General features: G+C 42.3%; 1 protein-coding gene across 2 annotated transcripts in view; it reads right to left on the bottom strand.

Annotated features, from left to right (window-relative positions):
• Positions 1–20,968, bottom strand: part of DLG5 (discs large MAGUK scaffold protein 5) — a 174,121-nt gene that overhangs the window by 61,647 nt on the left and 91,506 nt on the right. For both annotated transcript variants that reach the window (XM_066600370.1, XM_066600371.1), the window contains exons 12-14: positions 20,010–20,137; positions 13,878–14,053; positions 10,976–11,079 (exon numbers count right to left, since the gene is read on the bottom strand). In XM_066600370.1, the coding sequence (XP_066456467.1) occupies positions 10,976–11,079; positions 13,878–14,053; positions 20,010–20,137 (408 nt within the window). The remainder of the gene's footprint in view (positions 1–10,975; positions 11,080–13,877; positions 14,054–20,009; positions 20,138–20,968) is intronic.

Genomic DNA, 20,968 nt, shown 5'->3' with positions numbered 1-20,968 from the left:
GCATCCAGGGAGCCTTTAACACTGTGCTATGCTCCTTATACACTACACCCTCAGCATAATTAAAACTCCCCTGTTCCACAGTTAGTAAAATAAGTATTCAAAGAGGGACAAGACATGGTTTTCCCCTATCACCAGGTGTATTTGCATTGGCAATGAAGCTGTTGGCCCAGATCATTAGGAAAAATCCAAACATCTTGGGTGCATTAGTAGGAAAACAAGAATATAAAACTAGCCTCTTCGCAGACGATATCCTCCTTACTCTGACCAGACGCCTCACCTCCCTTCCAAACCTAATAGCAACACTAGGCTCGTTTGCCGAAGTTTTGGGCCTAATAGTAAACATGGACAAGACAGAAGCCCTTTTTCTATAATATCCCCCCACCCCACACACGCAGAAACTCATAGAGCTTAACTTCAGGTTTAAAGCCTCCCCATACTACATTACCTATTCACGTCCTCCCTAGACACACTAGACAAATGGAATTACCCCCCATTATTTGCTTCTCTTAAGTCAGAGATGAAGAGATGGGATCAACCTACCCTTCTTTGGATAGGACGCATTAATTCAATAAAAATGACAGTTCTACCTCGCTTCCTATATCTTCTTAGATACCTACCCATGGAGGTCCCTACAACCGACATAAAGGAAATGCAACTAGGTATCTTACAATTTATATAGAGGAACAAAAAACCCAGAATCAAACAAAAAGTTATGCACTACCATAAGCGAGTGGGAGGGCTATTGGTTCCTAACCTGAGAAAATACTATATAGCAGCTCAGATGTCACAAATCCCACCCATTTCCATGGGTCCAAGAGGACCTCTATAGGTAAGACTTGGAGACTTCCCTTCTGGCTCTGGTGAATCTCAGGGCACTTTTCTGGGATAAAAATATAAAGCCCATATCCATCCAATACGTCTCACCGCTAACCTACTACCTGTTTTTGTATTGGTTGGAGAAACAGGTTTAAGGACTTTATGATGTCGTCTCTCCCCCCACTACTTCCTGTCATCCCTTATCAAACACTTAAACTGAGCACCCAGAAAGACAGTTTCCCATGGTGGCGGACTAGAGGCACCACCACATTATACCATTTCATGCAAAATGTGCAATTCCACAATGTCTTCCTGGTAGGCTCCACAAACATCCCTATTATCCCTACAGCATTTGAGAGAACTTGCATGTGGTCCCCACTGCAAACAGGTACAATATACTACATGTACGCTAACATTACTTGACCCCACCTGGGGCTAAACTCCCATTTATGCAGCGCTGGGAATCAGACCTAAATATCTGCCTCTCTTTACCCCAATGGCAGCATTGCTGTACATTTATCTCAAAAGGTAGCCATCAAGTCACACTGGCTAAATCATCGCTTAAAATTCAACACAGAGCTTACCTAGTCCGCCTGATAGTTAATAAAGACTCTTCAAACCCCTCTCCAAATTATTTTGGGGGCTGTAACATTTTGGGCTCAACATCCCATATGTATTGGACGTGACTGCTGGTGAAGTATCTCTGGAGGCGGTTGACCAATCTTATATCTAAGGTGCTCTGGAAGCAGTTTCCTTTTTCTCCGTCAACTTGCCTCCTGGTGGACAAACCCCTCAGTTTTAATAACCAACAGCACAAACTTTCACAACACATCTGCATGGCAGTCGGAATTCACATAGCTTCACAATAGCTTAGACCTACGCTTACATTTAGTCCAATTATTACAAGAATTTCAAGAATGATGCTATACGAAAAGCGATCAGCCATGAGGGAGGACAAACTGGAGGTTTTCCTCAAAACCTGGCAACCATGGGCTTCCTCCCTGGAAATACCCGGTCTAAATCGACTACTTAGCGCCTGAGAATGTCAGACCAAAACCGACCACTGAGGTTAGAAGTCCGCAAGGATACAGTCTACAGTGGTGATCAGGCGGGGAAGGAAGGAGAGGGGAAATAAATAATAAAAAGCAAAAAATATTAGGCATCTAGTACACCCCAAAGATGGGTTAAAGGGGAGAGAAGGGGAGAAAGCTGTCACTCTGCCACAGTATTTTGCGATATTAAGTGTGGACATTTAAAGGGGTTGTCCCGCGCCGAAACAGGTTTTTTTTTTTTTAATAGCCCCCCCGTTCGGCGCGAGACAAACCCGATGCATGTGTTGAAAAAAAAAAAACGGATAGTACTTACCCGAATCCCCGCGCTGTGGTGACTTCTTACTTACCTTGCGAAGATGGCCGCCGGGATCTTCACCCTCGGTGGACCGCAGGTCTTCTGTGCGGTCCATTGCCGATTCCAGCCTCCTGATTGGCTGGAATCGGCACACGTGACGGGGCGGAGCTACGAGGAGCAGCTCTCCAGCACGAGCAGCCCCATTCAACACGGAGAAGACCGGACTGCGCAAGCGCGTCTAATCGGGCGATTAGACGCTGAAAATTAAACGGCACCATGGAGACGGGGACGCCAGCAACGGAACAGGTAAGTGAATAACTTCTGTATGGCTCATAATTAATGCACAATGTACATTACAAAGTGCATTAATATGGCCATACAGAAGTGTATACCCCAACTTTGTTTCGCAGGACAACCCCTTTAATTTTTTGTTACTTTTTCAGTATATTATAAGATACTCCCTACGCGGGAAAATGGTTACAGTTTTTTAATATGTTAAAAAATGCTGATTGTTCAATAAAATATTTTGAAACATTAAAAAAATAAAAGAACTACAAGTAAAAGGAAACCAATGTGGCTTGACAAGACTGTAAGGGGGGCTTTAAACGAAAAGAAGAAAGCGTTTAAATTATTAAAACAAGAGGGCAATGAAGAAGCGCTAAAAACATATAGGGAAAAAAAAACTAATTATGTAAGAAAAAGATAAAAACCGCAGGAGGAGGCAGAGAGACTGATTGCCGAAGAGAGCAAAAATAACCATAACTATTTTTCAATTCTACAAACAGTAAAAGGATTTGCACTGAGAGCACTGGCCCTTTAACAAATAATGAAGAAGAAATCATAGAAGATGATGGGGGGAGAAGGCAAATATATTAAATAGTTTTTTCTCAAGTGTATTCACGAAGGAAGAAGAAATGTCACACGAGATGCAAGGGAATAAAACAAACCCCCCGCAAAATATCAAGTGCCTAATTTAGAAGGAAGTGCAGAGCTGGTTAAAAAATATTAAAAATCGACAAATCTTGGGCCCAGATGGAATACACCCAAGGGTTCTAAGGGAACTAAGTGACGTGATAGACAGATCGCTATATTTTATATTTAGGAACACTATCAAGACCGGTGTTGATCCACTGGATTGGCGTATCGCCAATGTGGTTCCAATATACAAAAAGGGGCCAAGAAGGGAGCCTGGTAACTACAGGCCGGTAAGTCTCACTTCAATGTTCGGAAAAATATTTGAGGGGTTTCTGAGAGATGCCATCCTAGAATACCTCAAGGAAATCCACTGTGTAACTCCTCATCAGCACGGGTTCACGAGGAGTCGATCATGTCAGACCAATTCTACAATGAAGTAAGAGCCCTCAGACTAGCAAGCCTGCTCACAGTAACTTACAAGTGCTGGCTCAAAAACCTCAGCATCATTTATCAACCTACTATGGGCCTATGTATAAATCAGTAGCCTAATACTGTGGCCCCCGACCATCCTGGGATACAGAACTCGATATGAATTTTCTACTTTTGCCATGCCATTAGCTTCTTAATTATACAGTCTTCTGTACATAACTTCAATAGATATCCCGGGAACCAGCTGTACAATTACAGGGGCTACCTTGGTCATTCTTCCATGGGTATACAGTATTATCCGTGACAACTGCCCCTTCAGTGTAAACACTTATCTTTTCTATTCTGGGGAGAATTTAACGTTTTTCATATCAAAGTGCCAGTCAAACGGGGTGTGCCGCAGCCCTAATCTATTTACTTAACCAGTTCCAACTGTCAACCTGACTGTCCCCACTTTATTGTTTGCCTCTTTGCATCAGTAAGTCATTATGGCTCCACCAAAGGATGCAAAAGAAAATCGGATACAGGATGCCAGAAACACTTTTGCAGTGGAATGTGCCCACAGGATTCCAGAGCCTCCAGGAGAACCTCATAGGAACTTTATTGCCAGACTACTTAATTTTCAAGACAAAGATATTGTCTTGTGTTTCACAAGAGAAATTGGCTACCTCAGTCTGCAAAATATGAATGCATGCGTCTATCCAACTTTTTCGATGGCTCTTCAGAGTGAGCGAACCAAGCTTAAACAGAGCTAAGCTAAAGCTAAGGGAGCTTAACATAAAACATCCCATGATATACCCCTCCAAGCTTGGAGCAGCTCACCATAATACCGCTCATTTTTTTTCCATACACCTGACGAAGTTTTAAACTGGATTGGACAACATGGATGCCCTCTTCTCCTTATTGCTCTTTATGTTTCACCTGCTGAAACTTTCACTAATTCAGGATATTGTTTGCTACATTGCCTCTTGTCCCAGGATTATTATGGTTTGGTAAGGCAATATTAAGCTATTGCTACACAGATGCTTAGATAAATTCTATAGGGCTAATGCGCTGCCATTTGTGAGTAGTACACCTACCCCACCTACAAACCTGCTACAGGATAGTCATATGGTGTATGCCTGGAGACTGACAGGGTATACACGTTTTTCCACTTCCCACATGTCAGTCTAAAATAGACTTACTACAGATCTACAACCCCAATCCCCAAAAAGCTGAGATGCTGTATAAAATGTAAATAAATGTAAAGAAAAAGAATGCAAGGATTTGGGAATCTCATCTAACCATATTTTATTCACAATAGACTATAGAACATAGAGGAGGAAAGGAGACATTTTTTCATTTCATGTTCTATGCTTGTGTGAGACTCGCACGAAAATAGATCATTGCTAAAAAATGAAGCTTTCTCTGTGTGTTCGTAAGGTTGATATAAGTTAGTGATTACAATATCAGAGCAAAAGGATCATTCATTGTGGAGAACTGATCCCCTTGTAGGGCGGCTCTAGTACCGTGTTGTACCGCCTCTAGTTTGGGTACAAGATGTGATACAGGCGAGCATGGAGGCTCTAGTACCCTATTGTACTGTCTCTAGCTTGGATACAAGATACGATATGTGCAGACATGGAGGTTTTAGTACCCTATTGTACTGCCTCTTGCTTAGATACAAGATGTGATATGTGCAGACATGGAGGCTCTAGTACTCCTGTTGTACCACCTCTAGCTTGGATACAAGATGCGATACACGCAGGCATGAGGGCTATAGTACCCTGTTGTACCGCCTCTTGCTTGGATACAAGATGTGATACATGCAGACATGGAGGCTCTAGTACCCTGTTGTACTACCTATAGCTTGGATGCAAGATGTGATTGGGAAGGGGGAGGCTCTATGATGTTCTTTTACCGCCTCTGGCTCGGTTTCAAGATGTGAAATGAAGTGGCAAGGAGGCTCCAGTACCCTGTTGTACCACCCCCTAGCTTAGATACAAGATGTGATACAGGCCAGCATGGAGGCATACAGGTTACGTATGGTATCCTGTGACATAGCGATCCACATTTGCTGCAATTTAAGCCTCTAGATTGGACAAACTTGTAGGCTGTGGAAGTTGGCAGCTCAGCTGGTTCCATTCATGTTCTATTGGTGATAAATATGGGGACCGGGCAGCCATGGAAGTATGACAACGTTGTGGAGGCTTCCTGTCACCCCCTTGTATGTGTGTGGCTGAGCAATATTATTTTTACCATCTCATGTGGCAATGTCCCTAAATGTAAGGTTATTAGGCTCAATTTTTTGAACCATTTGATGGGAATTCACCTTCTTGTCACCCCTAAGTTTTGTTTGCTGGGCTTGGTTGAGGGCCCCCAGCATTCAGCGCCTCAGTGTTACATTTTACATGAGACCCAGTTTCAAGATAGAAAGCTTATTTCGCGGAATTGGATGAACCACATTATTTTGACATTTGCGCAGTGTGTTAGGAGTGTGTATGCTTCTTTGCCATATAAAATGTTGATATATTTGCACCAAGGGGTCCCAGAGAAGTTAAAACACTGCAGTTGCTTGCCTTGTATAGTTCCCTGGCTATAACTCAACTACAGGTGCTACTTGATTTAAGACAAAGGGGGTTCTTCTTTTCCCCCCACATCATTACAGCTGTGTGAAAGATGGACGGATTCCCACTATGTGGTGGGTTATGATGGGGTTGCAAGAGTTTATTCTGGTACTTTGCATTGCACAATTTACTTTACCTTCTCTTTGGAGTTTTTTTTATGACCAAAATATTTCGTTGTTCAGTGGATATTTTGTTCTGTACTTTTTGTCATTACTTCTTTATTTGTGAGATATTGTTTACCAAACTTAATCTGTTTTATACTGTGGCCTATATGCTTTGTACTTACTTTACGCAAGGTATCAATGTGATATTGTACTGTTTGTTGCCATTTGCCCTCACGCTTGTTTAAACAAAGTTATTTTTTGAATTACACTTATGAGCCACTAATGTTCTCCACCCTTCCTCCCCTTATAACTCACTCTGATGTTATGGATGAAATCTGTTAAAAAAAAGTCCATACACTGAGAGATCAGGTCACAGGTATAGCCAAAAGAAGTCTAAGGAGAGGAGGGGGCAGGGTAGCGGAGGAGGGACTTGCTGGAAACACAAAGATGCTGCTGCAGCTTTTTAGTAAGTGTTTTATCTCACCTCAGTTCTTGATTCATAGCTACATTGATTCATCCCTCCTGCTGCTTTTGAGGGGTGTGCTACAGAGAGACAGAGAAATCCTGCTCCCTACTGTGTGTAGTCTATGGGAGACATCATAGCAGCTAGTCCCCACTCCCTCCTTAAACAGAGTTCAGGGAAAACTGACAATTAGAAATTGAACTACAGTAGTGAAAAATGGCTAAAAAAATGTAGGCTGCAAGTCATAAAATGGCCAGAAATCATGTTATTCATCATGTACACACACATCTTGAAAACAAAAAAGAATCACTACAAAAAAACAATTTAAACAAAAACTTTAACTGCTCAAACCATAATACCCTTTTAAGCTGGTCATACATATAGAACAATTGATTTTGTCTGGAACTCTGGATAATCCAGTATGTATGAGGGTCCCCACACTCGTGAGAGATAAGCTGCTGCCAGAAGTGGTTTTCGTCATTAGAGTAAACATGCATGCATAACAGAGCAGATTGCTTGTTGTAGGGAGATGTTCAAGCATTAGGTATAGGCCTGGCAGTACAGTGCAAGTATACTCTGGACATCTATAATTTCGTTTGTTACATCCGGGAACCTTTTGACACTTAAAGGAGATGTCTCGAGGGAGCAGTGAATTTTTTTTTTTGCCCAGTCCCCCTAATTAAGCACACATTACTAAGCCCCCCTGTAAATGACTTTTCTAGCTGGTTTGTACTTACCGTTCCAGCGTTTCAGCAACTTATAAAAGTTTCCCCAAGATGGCCGCCGGCTTTTTTCCCGTCGCTTGTTGTAGCCCGACGTGCGCGCTCCCGAGACGCTGCCAGCTGTGTCTCCATGACAACACGACGCCCCGCAGCCGCCGACCGGACCCCTGGAGTGAACACGGCCGACCAGTCACCCACCGCCAGGCAGCAGGTAACCGGCGCAGCCCCCGGCCCCCCCACGCTAGACCCGGCTCCCCCGCGCTCCCTCCCCGGCTCCCCAGCGCTACCGCCCCGGCTCCCCAGCGCTAGACCCTGACAGACGAAGGCCCCCTCGGCCCAGCGCTAGGCCCCGGAGCCCAGCGCTAGGTTCCGGAGCCCAGCGCTAGGTTCCGGAGCCCAGCGCTAGGTTCCGGAGCCCAGCGCTAGGTTCCGGAGCCCAGCGCTAGGTTCCGGAGCCCAGCGCTAGGTTCCGGAGCCCAGCGCTGGGCTCCGGGGCCTACCGCTGTGGCCCGGGACCGTCACCTGTTAGTGAAGATCACCCCCCGACCCATCACTTACCTGGGCGGCTTCTCGGGACAGCTGGGCTGCTGGGCTGGGCTTCTCCGCTGGGCAGCTCCAGTTTCTGCACCTTCCTCTAACAGAGGATGGTACAGAATGGCCGCTCCAGCGCGCTCCCGAGCAGTGACAGCTCGTCTGCGCATGCGCAGAAGAGCTGTAGCGGGGAGCACACTAAAGCGGCTCGTGCTGAAAGGAGAAGACCGGACTGCGCAACGCGTCTAAAAAAGCAAGCTGCCAGCGAATTTAGACGGAACCATGGAGACGAGGACGCTAGCAACGGAGCAGGTAAGTGGAATAACTTCTGTATGGCTCATATTTAATGCACGATGTATATTACAAAGTGCATTAATATGGCCATACAGAAGTGTATACCCCCACTTGCTTTCGCGAGACAACCCCTTTAAAGGGGTATTCCCTTTTGAGATTTCCATGGTATATCCACGGGATATGAGCTTCTATAGGGGTTAGGGAATCTGCATAGCTGAGCACACTTGGCTGCTTCTGTCCTGACCACTCCTGGCAACTGCATTCAGCTGGGCAGGCGCAGACAGAACTGGGTCACAAAGAGGAGTCCCACACCTAACAGATTTTCATTGCATATTCCATGAAAATCTCACATGGGAAGAACCTTCAACAGCTCTATATTAATCTGTATGGTTACTCAACATTAGATAGATATTACTTGCATATTACATATCAACTGAGCTCTTTAACCCCCTTCATGACACGGTCCTCTTTTTTTTCCCCTATTTTCGCCTAAAAAAAATCATAACTCCCTTATTTATCCAACAACGTCGCTGTATGAAGGCTTGTTTTTTGCGGGACGAGTTGTAGTTTTTAATGGTGCTATTTAATGTACCATATAATGTACTGAAAAACTTAAAAAAAAATTCTAAGTGGAGTAAAATGAAAAAAAAAACAATAAAACGACATTCCGCCATCTTTCAATGCGTCTTGTTTCTACGGCGCACAAACTGCAACAAAAACGACATTTTATTCTATGGGTCAGTACAATTGCTATGATACCAAACGTGTATATTTTTTTTTTACTATACAACTTTTTTTTTTTTTTTCAATTATTTTCAAGATATTTAATTTTTTTCAATTATTTTCTGCGGTCATCTTGTGCACGCAATAGCTTTTTTTTTTCCCGTCGACGTAGTTCAGCGATGGCTCATTTTTTGCGGGTTGTCCTGTATTTTCCGTTAGTACTAATTCGGAATACATACGACTTTTTGATAGCTTTTTATTGCGTTTTTTTCTGGGAGACAGGGTGACTGAAAAAGTGCATTTCTGGCGTTCTTCATTTTTTCTTTTGAACGACGTTTACCATGCGGGGCAAATAATGTGCCACTTCAATAGATCGGACTTTTACGGACATGGCGATACGAAATATGTATTTTTATTTTATTATTTAGATTTTTTAATTAATTATAGATATGGCAAAAGGGGGTGATTTAAACTTTTACCACAATTTTTTTTTTTTTTCAATTCAAAAAACTTTATTGCTCTTTTTTTACTTTACTTTTAAGTCCCCCTGTGGGACTACAATATGCGATACTTTGATCGCTCCTGCAGTATGACGTAATGCTATAGCATTACGTCATACTGCATTCTGACAGGCAGCCTATCAAGCCACCTCACGGGGATGGCTTGATAGGCAGTCTCTCAAGGCAGCTCTGGGGCCTTTCAGAAGGCCCCAGGCAGCAATGACAACTGCACGTCTCCCCCGATCTCACCGCAGGGGGGGGGGGGTACAGAACCCTGAACAGTGTTCAGGGGCTTTAGATGCCGCTGTCAGAATTGAGATAGGCTGGAGACTATATCTGTGTCCTTGTTTGTTATTTTTCTTGGTGGATGGGGAATTTTTCCTAGCCTTGGCGAGATTGTTCACTAGGGCTTTAGATATCTGAGCTTCAACTAGCCAGTTTTCCACCCAGTCAGACAGGGACAGCATAGTGGAGAGTATTCTAATCTACTAATTTGAGTATTTTTGTAACACTCTTATTTTTGAATGCTTTACTTTATTTCAGTTACTCCATACTACTTTCCTTTTTTACAGATGTTCTGGAGGCTCACAAGTGTCGCTTTTCATTTTTAGACAACCAGTACTCCAAACATCCTCCTTTTGAGCCATTTGTAAAACTTTCCAAAGGTTCTATTTTTTTATGGGTTCCTGATGAGTCGCTCTCGCGATGAAACGTGTAGAACCACAAACTGAACCGAGATCTGAATATGAATTACATTTTGTAACTAAATCTGAACCCTTTAGCGAACCAACTTGCTGGTCCAACTCACTGAACCCAATATCCATGTTGAGTTTGAACCAGAATTCGATTCGCCACTCAAACTTTTTCCTTATCTCCAGTTGGAGTTGGCTTTTCAGACTAGGGGTTAAACCACTTTAGGTCGTGTTATATGCTGACCCCACACTTTTGTTAGTATACCCAGTCCTGTAAATTCCTAAACAAAGGGGGTTATCTACCAGACCTCCAATGTCCCGATTTAAGCATTGCAACACCTCACACCTATGATGAGTCGTGCTGTCTCTATATACGATTGCTGAGTAATATCCTCCCACATAGCAGTTTTTTACCCGGCAGGGTGGTTACTCATGATTATGTAGTTTTAGAGAGGTGGAGACATATATATTGATCACCTCTTTTACGCTGCCAGAAACAAGTTCACACTGGCACCATAGTCATTATTACATAGGTGCAAGGGGGAGTTCTGTAGGCTATTGTCAGCACCTTTATTGTAGGTGCTCAAGATAGTACATAGCCTACCGCTAGTGTATATGCATGTGGGTGATGCAATTTTCTTGCATCAGACTCACTTGATACATGTTTGTTTGTCTTTTGCTACTGGTCCCAAAAAAACATATTTAAAGTTTTTAAATTGTATTTAATAAAGGTTATATTTTAAAGGGGTCCTCTCCCGTGACACACAACATTTGTTCAGCTGATTATTGGGCCATGTAAAAGGCAATGAATTCATGGTAAACTGGTTTATACTTACAGCCACTATTCTGTCACCAACCGTGAGAGATCCTTCTTTGGCAGCAGGACTTCCGGGCAACATAGATGCCACCAATATTCCAGTCTCCAAAGAAATTCCACTATCTGCAGCAAAGAGAGAAGCAGAGAGTAAAATCTTATGATATATCCCCATCTTTCCCACCCGTTCTAATATCAGAAGTTCAGATCCACAATATGAGGTGAAACATAGCAATTCACAGGGATAACTGAAGAAATCAGTTAGACGAGTTGTGTCCTGTTGGTTCCAATTGTAACATTCTTTAATTTTCATAGTTACAACTAGATGAGAAATGGAAAAATTACAAAACAACTGAAAAAATCCATTACAAATGTTTTCTGCAGTTTTATGCATTACCAATTCAAAGCAAGATTTGAATTGAATACAAAATGGAAAAGTATTGAAAAATGTACAATTGTATAAAGAACAATGTAGCTAAACATCAAAAAGGTAAAGAGTCTGAAGACATTAACCCATTAAAGACCAAGCACAGTAAATTTACGGTGCTTGGTCCTGGGCTTCAACCCCAGCCGATAGTAAAAATACGGCGCAGGATTTAAGCCCCTTCTTCTGCAATAAATCAGAAGCAGGTCAGGTTGTCAGCTGTTTGTCACAGCTGATAACCTGGAGGAGGAGGCAGAAGTGGTTTTTAACCCCTTCCGCCCTCTCCTTTCTTTAGTACACAGCGTCAATGAGTGCTGTGTACTAAAAAATGAAAGTGGAAGAGTATCTTCCAGTACGCGAGCCGGCAGTCACGTGACCGTCGGGATTTCCAGGCACAGCAGAGCTACGGGGTCCCAGTAGACCCTGATCAGCTCTGGCAGTGACTATTGTTACTACAGGGGAATGTTTACCCTGTACCTGGGGACCCTATGGATGCGGCTCCTATAAATGCCCCAGCTGCCGTGAAAAAGTGTCTGTCTCTGTCTGTCTGTCTCTCTCTCTCAGTTAGTACAAAGTTGTTAGTGAACAGTTAGTACAAAGTTGTTAGTGAACAGTTTGTACAAAGTTGTTAGTGAACAGTTCGTACAAAGTTGTTAGTGAACAGTTCGTACAAAGTTGTTAGTGAACAGTTCGTACAAAGTTGTTAGTGAACAGTTCGTACAAAGTTGTTAGTGAACAGTTAGTACAAAGTTGTTAGTGAACAGTTAGTACAAAGTTGTTAGTGAACAGTTAGTACAAAGTTGTTAGTGAACAGTTAGTACAAAGTTGTTAGTGAACAGTTAGTACAAAGTTGTTAGTGAACAGTTAGTACAAAGTTGTTAGTGAACAGTTAGTACAAAGTTGTTAGTGAACAGTTAGTACAAAGTTGTTAGTGAACAGTTAGTACAAAGTTGTTAGTGAACAGTTAGTACAAAGTTGTTAGTGAACAGTAGTCCTTTAGATATGTGACAAAAGCATTTTATTTTAAAATGTCCACATTATGATGTCATATATTTCGGAAGGGGCCAAGTCACCACCAACTTAACCCTTAGGCCTCCCTCACACAGGGCGTTTTCAGAAACGCAGCGCTGCAGATTCTGCCCCGTTTCAGCATACTTTATGCCAGCGTTTTGGCTGCGTTTTCAGTTCGGCTGAAAACGCAGCCAAGAATGCTGAAAAGAAAAAAAAAAGCAACATTCACCTAGCCACTGCAGTCCGGGTCGCGGCCGCTGATCTCTGCCGCTGATCCCGGCTTCCTCGGCACTCCCAAGTCTATTGCCGGAGGCCAGGTTTGAGATCCCCGCCTCCGGCAATAGAGTGCTGTGATTGGTTGTCGGTGCTTGCTCGATGCCCAATCACAGCCCTTCATTGACTGTCTCATCCAATCAGAGCTTGCCGGCGCTGATTGGCTGAGACAGTCAATGAAGGACTGTGATTGGGCATCGAGCGTGCCGACAACCAATCACAGCACTCTATTGCCGGAGGCGGGGTTCTCAAACCTGGCCTACGGCAATAGACTTGTGAATGCAGGGGAAGCCCGGATCAGCGGCAGAGACCAGCGGCCGCGACCCGGGCCGCAGCGGCCAGGTGAGTATTACTTTCTTTTTTTTCTCTACCTAGCTGGGATTGATTTTCGGGGTAGGGCTTCTATTGCAAGCCCTCACCCCAAAAATCGGCGAGCGGTTAACGCTGCCAAAAACGCGGCACCAAGGGTTGCCGCGTTTTCAGCAGTGCTAAAACCGCTGCCCATTTATTTTAATGGGCGACGCAGGGCTGAAAACGCCCCAAAATAAAACATGCATCACTGTCAAAGCGCAGCGTTGGAAGGCGCTGCGTTTTCAGCCCTGTGTGAGCAGCCTTATTGAAATGAATGGGAGTGTTGTACAGCGTTTAGCTCTGGGCTGAAAAGGCAGTGCTAAACGCTGTATAAAATGCCCTGTCTGAGGGAGGCCTTACAATACAATTAACCAATATCACTGCTTGCCCTTTTATCATGTCAACATATAGTAATATAATGTTCGTTAATATACTCAATGTGCGGTTCGCCTACATATACTTGGCAGCAACAGAACTAGTAAGTAGATGTGCTGTAACAGACTATGGCCGGCTGCACATGACTGGATTCCTGCTGCAGAATGCACAGTCAGTGTCTTCACGGAAGATCCACAGCAAATAGCATGCGTTAAAAGGTATGCAAAAATCGCTTTTTCCTTCGCTCATTGAATAGGCAATTTGTTTCCGCGAGTGCGAAGGAAAGAGCGCAACATGCTCTATCTTGCTGCGGACTCCGTGCGGATGGCCCCCACTGAAGCCTCATGTGTTCATCCGCAGTACAGAAAAAGCAGGTACGTGGGGGTTGACAGCCGGGGGTTCCCGCATGTGGAATGCAGCTCTGCCGTGTGCAAGTGGCCTAAAACAGATGTAATGTTATCTCTGTACAAGTATTTCATAGGTCCCAAACCTTTCTGATTGCCCAGGTTGATTTGCAGAGGTGTTACAATACGACTTCCAAGAGACTTTCTCCTCCGTATCACCATGTTGATGACGTCCCCTCCGCTAAGGACAGCTTTTATCAACTGTTTTCGGTCTTTGTTGGTAAGATCCACATCATTTATCTTCACAAGACAATCATTCACTCTGCAACAAGGAAGGATTGGAACAGTCTCTCAAAGAAAGGTCTTTCATGGAGCTTATGTTCGACTATCAGAAAAAAAATTAGAGAGTGGACTTCTTTCCAGATGATGAATGACCGGCTATAACAATCATTCATTAATTATTAAATTCACTGGACGAACGATCATTTTGGTGAAATCAAATTTTTTCTTAGTAAGTTAAGTCTGATGTGCATGGACACCGTTACTATTTGTCAGAGGGCATTCTTTACCTCTCAGCACATCTCCAGTTCTTTGCACACAAACTTCATTGCTTTACATTTCAAAACATGCTTGATGCCCACAAAGTCCTAAATCACCGAAGACTCGTCTCCATAAGGCCGCCTGCACACGAGCGGGTCGGATCCGGCAGCGAGAATTCTCACCGCGGGACCCGACCCGAGAGCCTGCAGGGACGAGCGCGTACTCACCCGCGCCTGGCGGCCCCGGCTCTTTCATGTGCCGGCTGCCGCGCAGCCGGCGCATGCGCAGACCGGAGCCGGCGGCCGGGGTGAGTGCGTGCCCCGCACAAAAATAGGACATGCCGCGGTTTGTTTGCCGCGCGAGATTTCGCGCGTCCGTCTGCATAGGAGTGCGTATTGTAATGCCGCGGCGGGATTTCCGCCCGTGTGCAGGCGGCCTAACTCTCATAGAGTCTGTATGCAATGGCAACAACAGAAGTGGAATGGGGATCACCATACTAGTGATAATCAGTGGTGGTCACACCAATCAAATATGTATTGCCCAGGCTGTGGATAGGTCTAAATGTTTATTATGAAAAAACACTGATCACAGCTAAATACTAATGACTAATACTAAGTTTCACAATGTAGCTGTGTGTATGAAAGGAGTATTTTTGACTCGATACCTTTAACACTCCACGACGTGCAGTTACATCATGGAGGTTCAGCGTTTGTATAAGGGCTTGGGGGTCGATACAGCTCCATATAGTACGGATGCGGCTGTTTCTCATAGCCGACACCCACCTGTAACAGCTCTGATCAGCAACGCCGCTAATAGGAGCTGTTAACCCTTTTAATTGCAGCCATCAATTTTGACAGCAGTATTTAAATGCCCCAATCAGTGTTTGGTTCCCGAACAGCCCCCTGTGATGAGATCATGGGGTGCATTGTGGTTGCCAGGGATCTTTTCAAAGCCTCCAGGGCTGCTATTGCACATTACCTATCAAATCGTGGTAGGAAGTAATACTATGGCATTACATCACACTGCAGGAGCAGTCAAACCATCACCTAATTGGACTTTAAAAAAAAACAAGTAAAAATCAGTTTTCAAAAAAGTTTTATTAATTTAAAGAATCTATGTCGATAGAAAAATAAGAAACAATTATGGCTTTTAGAAGATGGTGGCAGATGTTTTTTTTCTCCAATGTTATCTTAGAACACTTACTGCAATACCAAATTTACATAGGCTTTCTTCTGCTTTTCTTTTAGGGTGACTACCCACTAGCGTTTTTTTTCTGCTGCAAATTCGCTGCGTTTGTTTTCTTTTTCCAATTGTCAATGGGACTTTCTAATGTATAAAACGCAACGCAACTTGCGTTTTTGGTGCGTTGCATTTTTAACATTAGAAAGTCCCATTGACAATTGAAAAAAAAAACTCAGCGAATTTGCAGCGGAAAAAAAACGCTAGTGGGTAGTCACCCTAAAAGAAAAGCAGAAGAAAGCCTATATAAAATTTGGTATTGCAGTAAGTGTACTCACCCATAGAATATTATGTAATTTTTGCTGCAGTGTGTACACCGTAGAAAAGATGGCGGAATTTTGTTTTGTTTCCATTTCACTCTACTTTTTAAAATGTTTTTCAGTACATTATACGGTACATTAAATAGTACCATTGAAAAATACAACTGTCCCACAAAAAACAAACAAGCCCCCATACAGCTTCATTAACCCCTTGTGTGAAAAGCCCGGAAATTTTCCAGGATGAGCTCCACTGCCCATAGCGATATAGCCCGGAAGATTTCCGGGCTATGTATCGCTATGGGAGCTGCAGAGCACAATGCCACAAGCTGTAGCAGTGTGCTCTGCCTGCACAGACCCACACAGAGCAGTGCAGGACATTGAAAAACAGAAGCAGGAAGATATTGCCGATCTGCCGGCAATCCCCATTGGTTGCCATAGAGACCATGGGCTTGTCAGAAGCAAGCCCATGGTCTCTGTGGCAGAGAGAGCTGGTGCTTGGCTGTCAGAGGATAGCCAGGCATCAGCTCTTACAGCAGAGATCAGAGAAAACCTCCGATCTCTGCTGTGTTAACCCTTTAAATGCTGTAGTCTATGTGACTGCAGCATGTAAAGGGCTGTCACAATAAGACACCCAGAATGTGATCAGGGGGTCCTGATGGGTCTCTGTGGAAGTCCCCTTAAGGGACAAAAATTTTTTTTTTAAAAGTTTAAAAAAAATCATTAAAAAAAATAAAAACACTTGTCTCCATTCACTTTGTAAAAAATTAAAAATAAGATTACACATGTGCTATCCGTGCGTTGTAATGATCCAGAGAAGGAAGTTAGTACATTATTTAACCCCCTTAATGACACTGCCCCTTTTTTTTTTTTTTCCCCCATTTCTTTTTTTCCTCCCCCTGTTTAAGAAATCATAACGCCTTTATTTATTCATCAACGTCACTGCATGAGGGCTTGTTGTTTGTAGGACGAGTTGTATTTTTCAATGGTGCTATTTAAAGTACCATATAATGTACTGAAAAACTTTTACAAAATTTTAAGTGGAGTAAAATGAAAAAAAAATTACATTCCACCATCTTTCAGTGCGTCCTGTTTCGGTGCACAAACTGCAACAAAAATGACATGACAGCTTTATTCTATGGGTCAGTATGATTACTATGATACCAAACTTGTATAGTTTTTTTTGCTGTAGTACTTGTATATTTTTTCAAAGACATTTAATTTTTTAAAATTATTTTCTGCTGCATCTTCTGCGCACAATAACTTTTTTATTTTTCCGTCGACATAGTTGATCAAGGGCTCATTTTTAGCGGGATGTCCTGTAGTTTACATTAGTACTAATTCAGAATACATACGACTTTTTGATCGCTTTTTTTCTGGGAAACAGGGTGACTGAAAAAGTGCATTTGTGGCGTTTTTTTTCTTCGGACTACGTTTACCTTGTGGGGTAAATAATGCATTACTTTGATAGATCGGACATTTATGGACACGGCGATACCAAATATGTATTTTTCATTTATAATTTAGATTTTTTTATTATAGATATGGCAAAAGGAGGGTGATTTAAACTATTATTACTTTTTTTTTAAAGTGTGAAAAAGTCGTGAAAAAGGAAAAATAACTATTACAATTTGGTATTGGCATAATCATACTGGCCTGTAGAATTACTTTAATACATTATTTATACTGCTCAGAGAATGCAGTGAAAAAACAAACAAAAAAAAATATGCCAGAATTACAGATATTCTTAATCTTGCCACTAGAAAAATGGAATAAAAAGCGATCAAAATTTTACATTTTCCAAAAAATTAGATAAATGAAGACTAGAGTTCATCCAGCAAAAAACAAGCCCTTCTAGAACTCTGGCAATAGAAAAATAAAATGATACGACTCTTGGAATGTGGCGACACAAAAGCAAACCTTTAAGAAAAAAAATGTTTTAAATGTACAAAAATAGCAAAACATTAAAAAACGGTATAAACTTGGTATCGCCGGAATCGTGTTGACTCGACTTATTATCAGACTATTTATTCTGCACGCTGAACGCCGTAAGAATGAAATCCAAAAAACAAATGGCAGAATTTCTTTTTTTTCCCCAATCTCCCTTCAAATTTTTTTACAAAAGTTATACAATACATTATATATACCCAAAAATGATGCCAACATAAAGTAAAACTTGTCCCGCAAAAAACAAGCCCTCATATGGCTGTGTCATTGGAAAAATGAAAAAGTTATGGCTCTTGGAACGCGACTGGAAAATTAGTCTAAATGATTAGACCATTTAAAAAAACTGCCCTGGTGGGTACGACAGGGTGGTAAGAAACCCGCCACGCAAGGGGTTAATGGATAAATAAAAGATTTGATTTTTAAAAGTGTCAAATGAAAGCCTTTTTTAAAAAAAATTAAATAAATAAGAAGACAGGGAACTTAAGGGGTTAAGTGCATAATAGAAACTTGGAACTCAGCACTGTGTGGGCAAACAGGTGACTGGTTCTTCCATCATGACAATACACCTGGCCACACATAGCTGAGTGTTAAGCAATTTTTGATGAAAAACGGCACATCACCCATCTCATCCTCCGTATTCACCCGATCTTGCTCCATGCAACTTTTTTTTTTTACAAATGCTCTGAGAAGGGGAAAGAGAAACAAAATGTCACAGCTGTCAGCGCTGCTATACACAGGGAGCTATATCAATGAGAGCTGTGGCTGTAATTACAAGTGCCAGCCACTACAGGGGGGTTGGAGAAGCGGCTTCCGCTCAAATTCCTGTGTATTGCGGCGCTGACAGCAAAGCCGCTCTGCTCATTGGCCAGGTTCCCGAGTGGTGGACCATGGTTGATTAGCTATTGATGGCCTATCCTGAGGATAGGTCATCAATGGTACTTGTGCTTTGAAATCCCCTTTAACCCCTTAGTGACAGCCCAATAGTGTTTTTACGTCCTGCGGTTGCATTATTTTACCTGCACGGTGAACGTGGTATGAAAAAAAAATAAAGAACGCCAGAAATGCCCTTTTTTGTCACCCTATCTCCAAGAAAAAATGTAATAAAAAGCGATCAAAAAGTCATTGTTTGCAAAAATGGTACCAACGGAAACGACAGGATGTACGGCATATGTCGACGGAAAAATAAAAAAGTTATTGAGCGCAGAAAATGGACACAAAAAATAATTTTAAAAAATTAAATATCTTGAAAAAAAAATATACGTACTACAGTAAAAAAAAAAAAAAAACTATACAAGTTTGGTATCGTAGTAATCAAACTGGCCCATAGAATAAAGTTATCAGGTTATTTTTGTTGCAGTTTGTGCGCCATAGAAACAGGACGTAACGAAAGATGGTGGAATGTTGTTTTTTTTCCATTTCTCTCAACTTAGAATTTTTTTTAACGTTTTTCAGTACATTATATGGTACAATAAATATCACCATTGAAAACTACAACTCGCCCGCAAAAAACAAGCTCTCATACAGCGACGTCGATGGATAAATCAAGGAGTTACAATTTTTTTAAAGGGATGAGGAAAAAACGAAAATGGAAAAAAGCAAAAAAGCTCCGTCACTAAGGGGTTAAGTGCAGGCTGCATCTGTCTAATAGAGCCCAAAGAACTGACAAGTCACAGATCTGTCACATGGTGTGTGTATTTTAAAATATAGTTGGACAGTATGTGCCACTGGAAGCTGTAAGACTTTAATCACAAGTCTACCATCCCCGAGGCCCTGTCAACTGCCTTTCAGGCTGACACTTAAAAATATTCCTAAATCATGATGAAAACGTTGCCCTACGACACTTGACAGAATGTCTATAAAATACCTATATAATGAGTTTCATATAGCATCATCCATGGTTTATAGGTTCACTGCAGACAGAGGCAGTCCACCATGTAATGGTGTTGGTGAAGTTTACGCTCAAACTTTGGTGCTGATTACCATCTTCTCCCACCCCCAGATTGATTTGCCACATGCCATGGATGCCAAGTATAATATTGCTTTGCTTTTCTGTGTCTTGTTGAAATATTATTTTATAGCCTTTTTGTATCTTTTGTTCTTGCATGTCTCTTTTGATATCTTGCATGTATATCAGCTATTATCACTTTACGTAAACTTGATTAATATTTGGCTTGCGTGTTTATGAACCCATTTATTCTCACCAAGAAACTCACCATAAAACAAGCTGACAAAAATGAAGAACTAAAATGCAAATTAAGTGTTCCAATAAAAGTAGTACAAGACAAAACAAGTTACCTTAGCCGACCATCAGCAATACTGCCTTTGTCCACTTTAGTTACAAAAATGCCACTATCCCCTGGGAAAAAAGACTCATTAACACCATCTGCCACATCAAATCCCAGTGCTTTGAGGTCCATGTCTTCCTACAAAAAAATAAAATATTTAGGTTTTTGTTCTGAACATGTTTCAAATATTTTTTTGTGCCATTTTTTGTTACCATCCACATTAAAAAGAAAAAAAATCTTGAAATATTGCAGTTTTCGCACTGGCCACTATAGCAGTCAGATGCTTCCTATTTTCTGTACTTTTTTGTGTGAACTGTATAAAGTCAGCTGATCATCATCAGTGGGTGGACAAATTACAGCTCTGTCATTCTGCTGGAGGTTTACAAATGGCACAATGATAAAGCTGGCCATACAGATCAGATAAATATGTCTGGGAGTGCCCAAACTCTTCGCTAATGGCAGAAGTGTGTGGGAAGGGAAGGTCTGGTGTTTTGGATTTCAACATGCCTGATTTTTTTCTTCCTGAGAGAAATAAGTAACTTTTAGAGGGATTAAGCAGTGCCTTGTCTCTCACCCCTCACTGAAAACCCCATGCACATTTAGACACGGCTCTCACCACTATTTGCAATGGGAGGGGTGGGGGCGGAGCTAAGTTTCAAAACTTAGCTCCCCCACCCCCATTGCAAATAGTGGAGAGGGGGTGGGAGCTCAGTGTACTGTTCCCGACTCTTCCAGCCTCCTCCCCCTGCAGAGAGGGACGTCATATATCGGCACCTGGACGATATACGCTCGTCTAAAGGTGCCCTAAGACTGGTGTATGAAATGCTGGTATTAGCAAATTCCCCTCATAGTGTTATTTGAGATTACAGTTTGAGGAATGCATTTCATAGACCAGTCTTAGGGCGCCTTCAGATGAGCGTATATCGGCCGGGTGCCAATATACGGCGTCCCTCTCTGCAGGGGGAGGAG

This window comes from Eleutherodactylus coqui, chromosome 4 (genome assembly GCF_035609145.1).
Source record: "Eleutherodactylus coqui strain aEleCoq1 chromosome 4, aEleCoq1.hap1, whole genome shotgun sequence".
Taxonomy (NCBI): Eukaryota; Metazoa; Chordata; class Amphibia; order Anura; family Eleutherodactylidae; genus Eleutherodactylus; species Eleutherodactylus coqui.
This window is presented reverse-complemented; position numbering and strand designations above follow the sequence as displayed.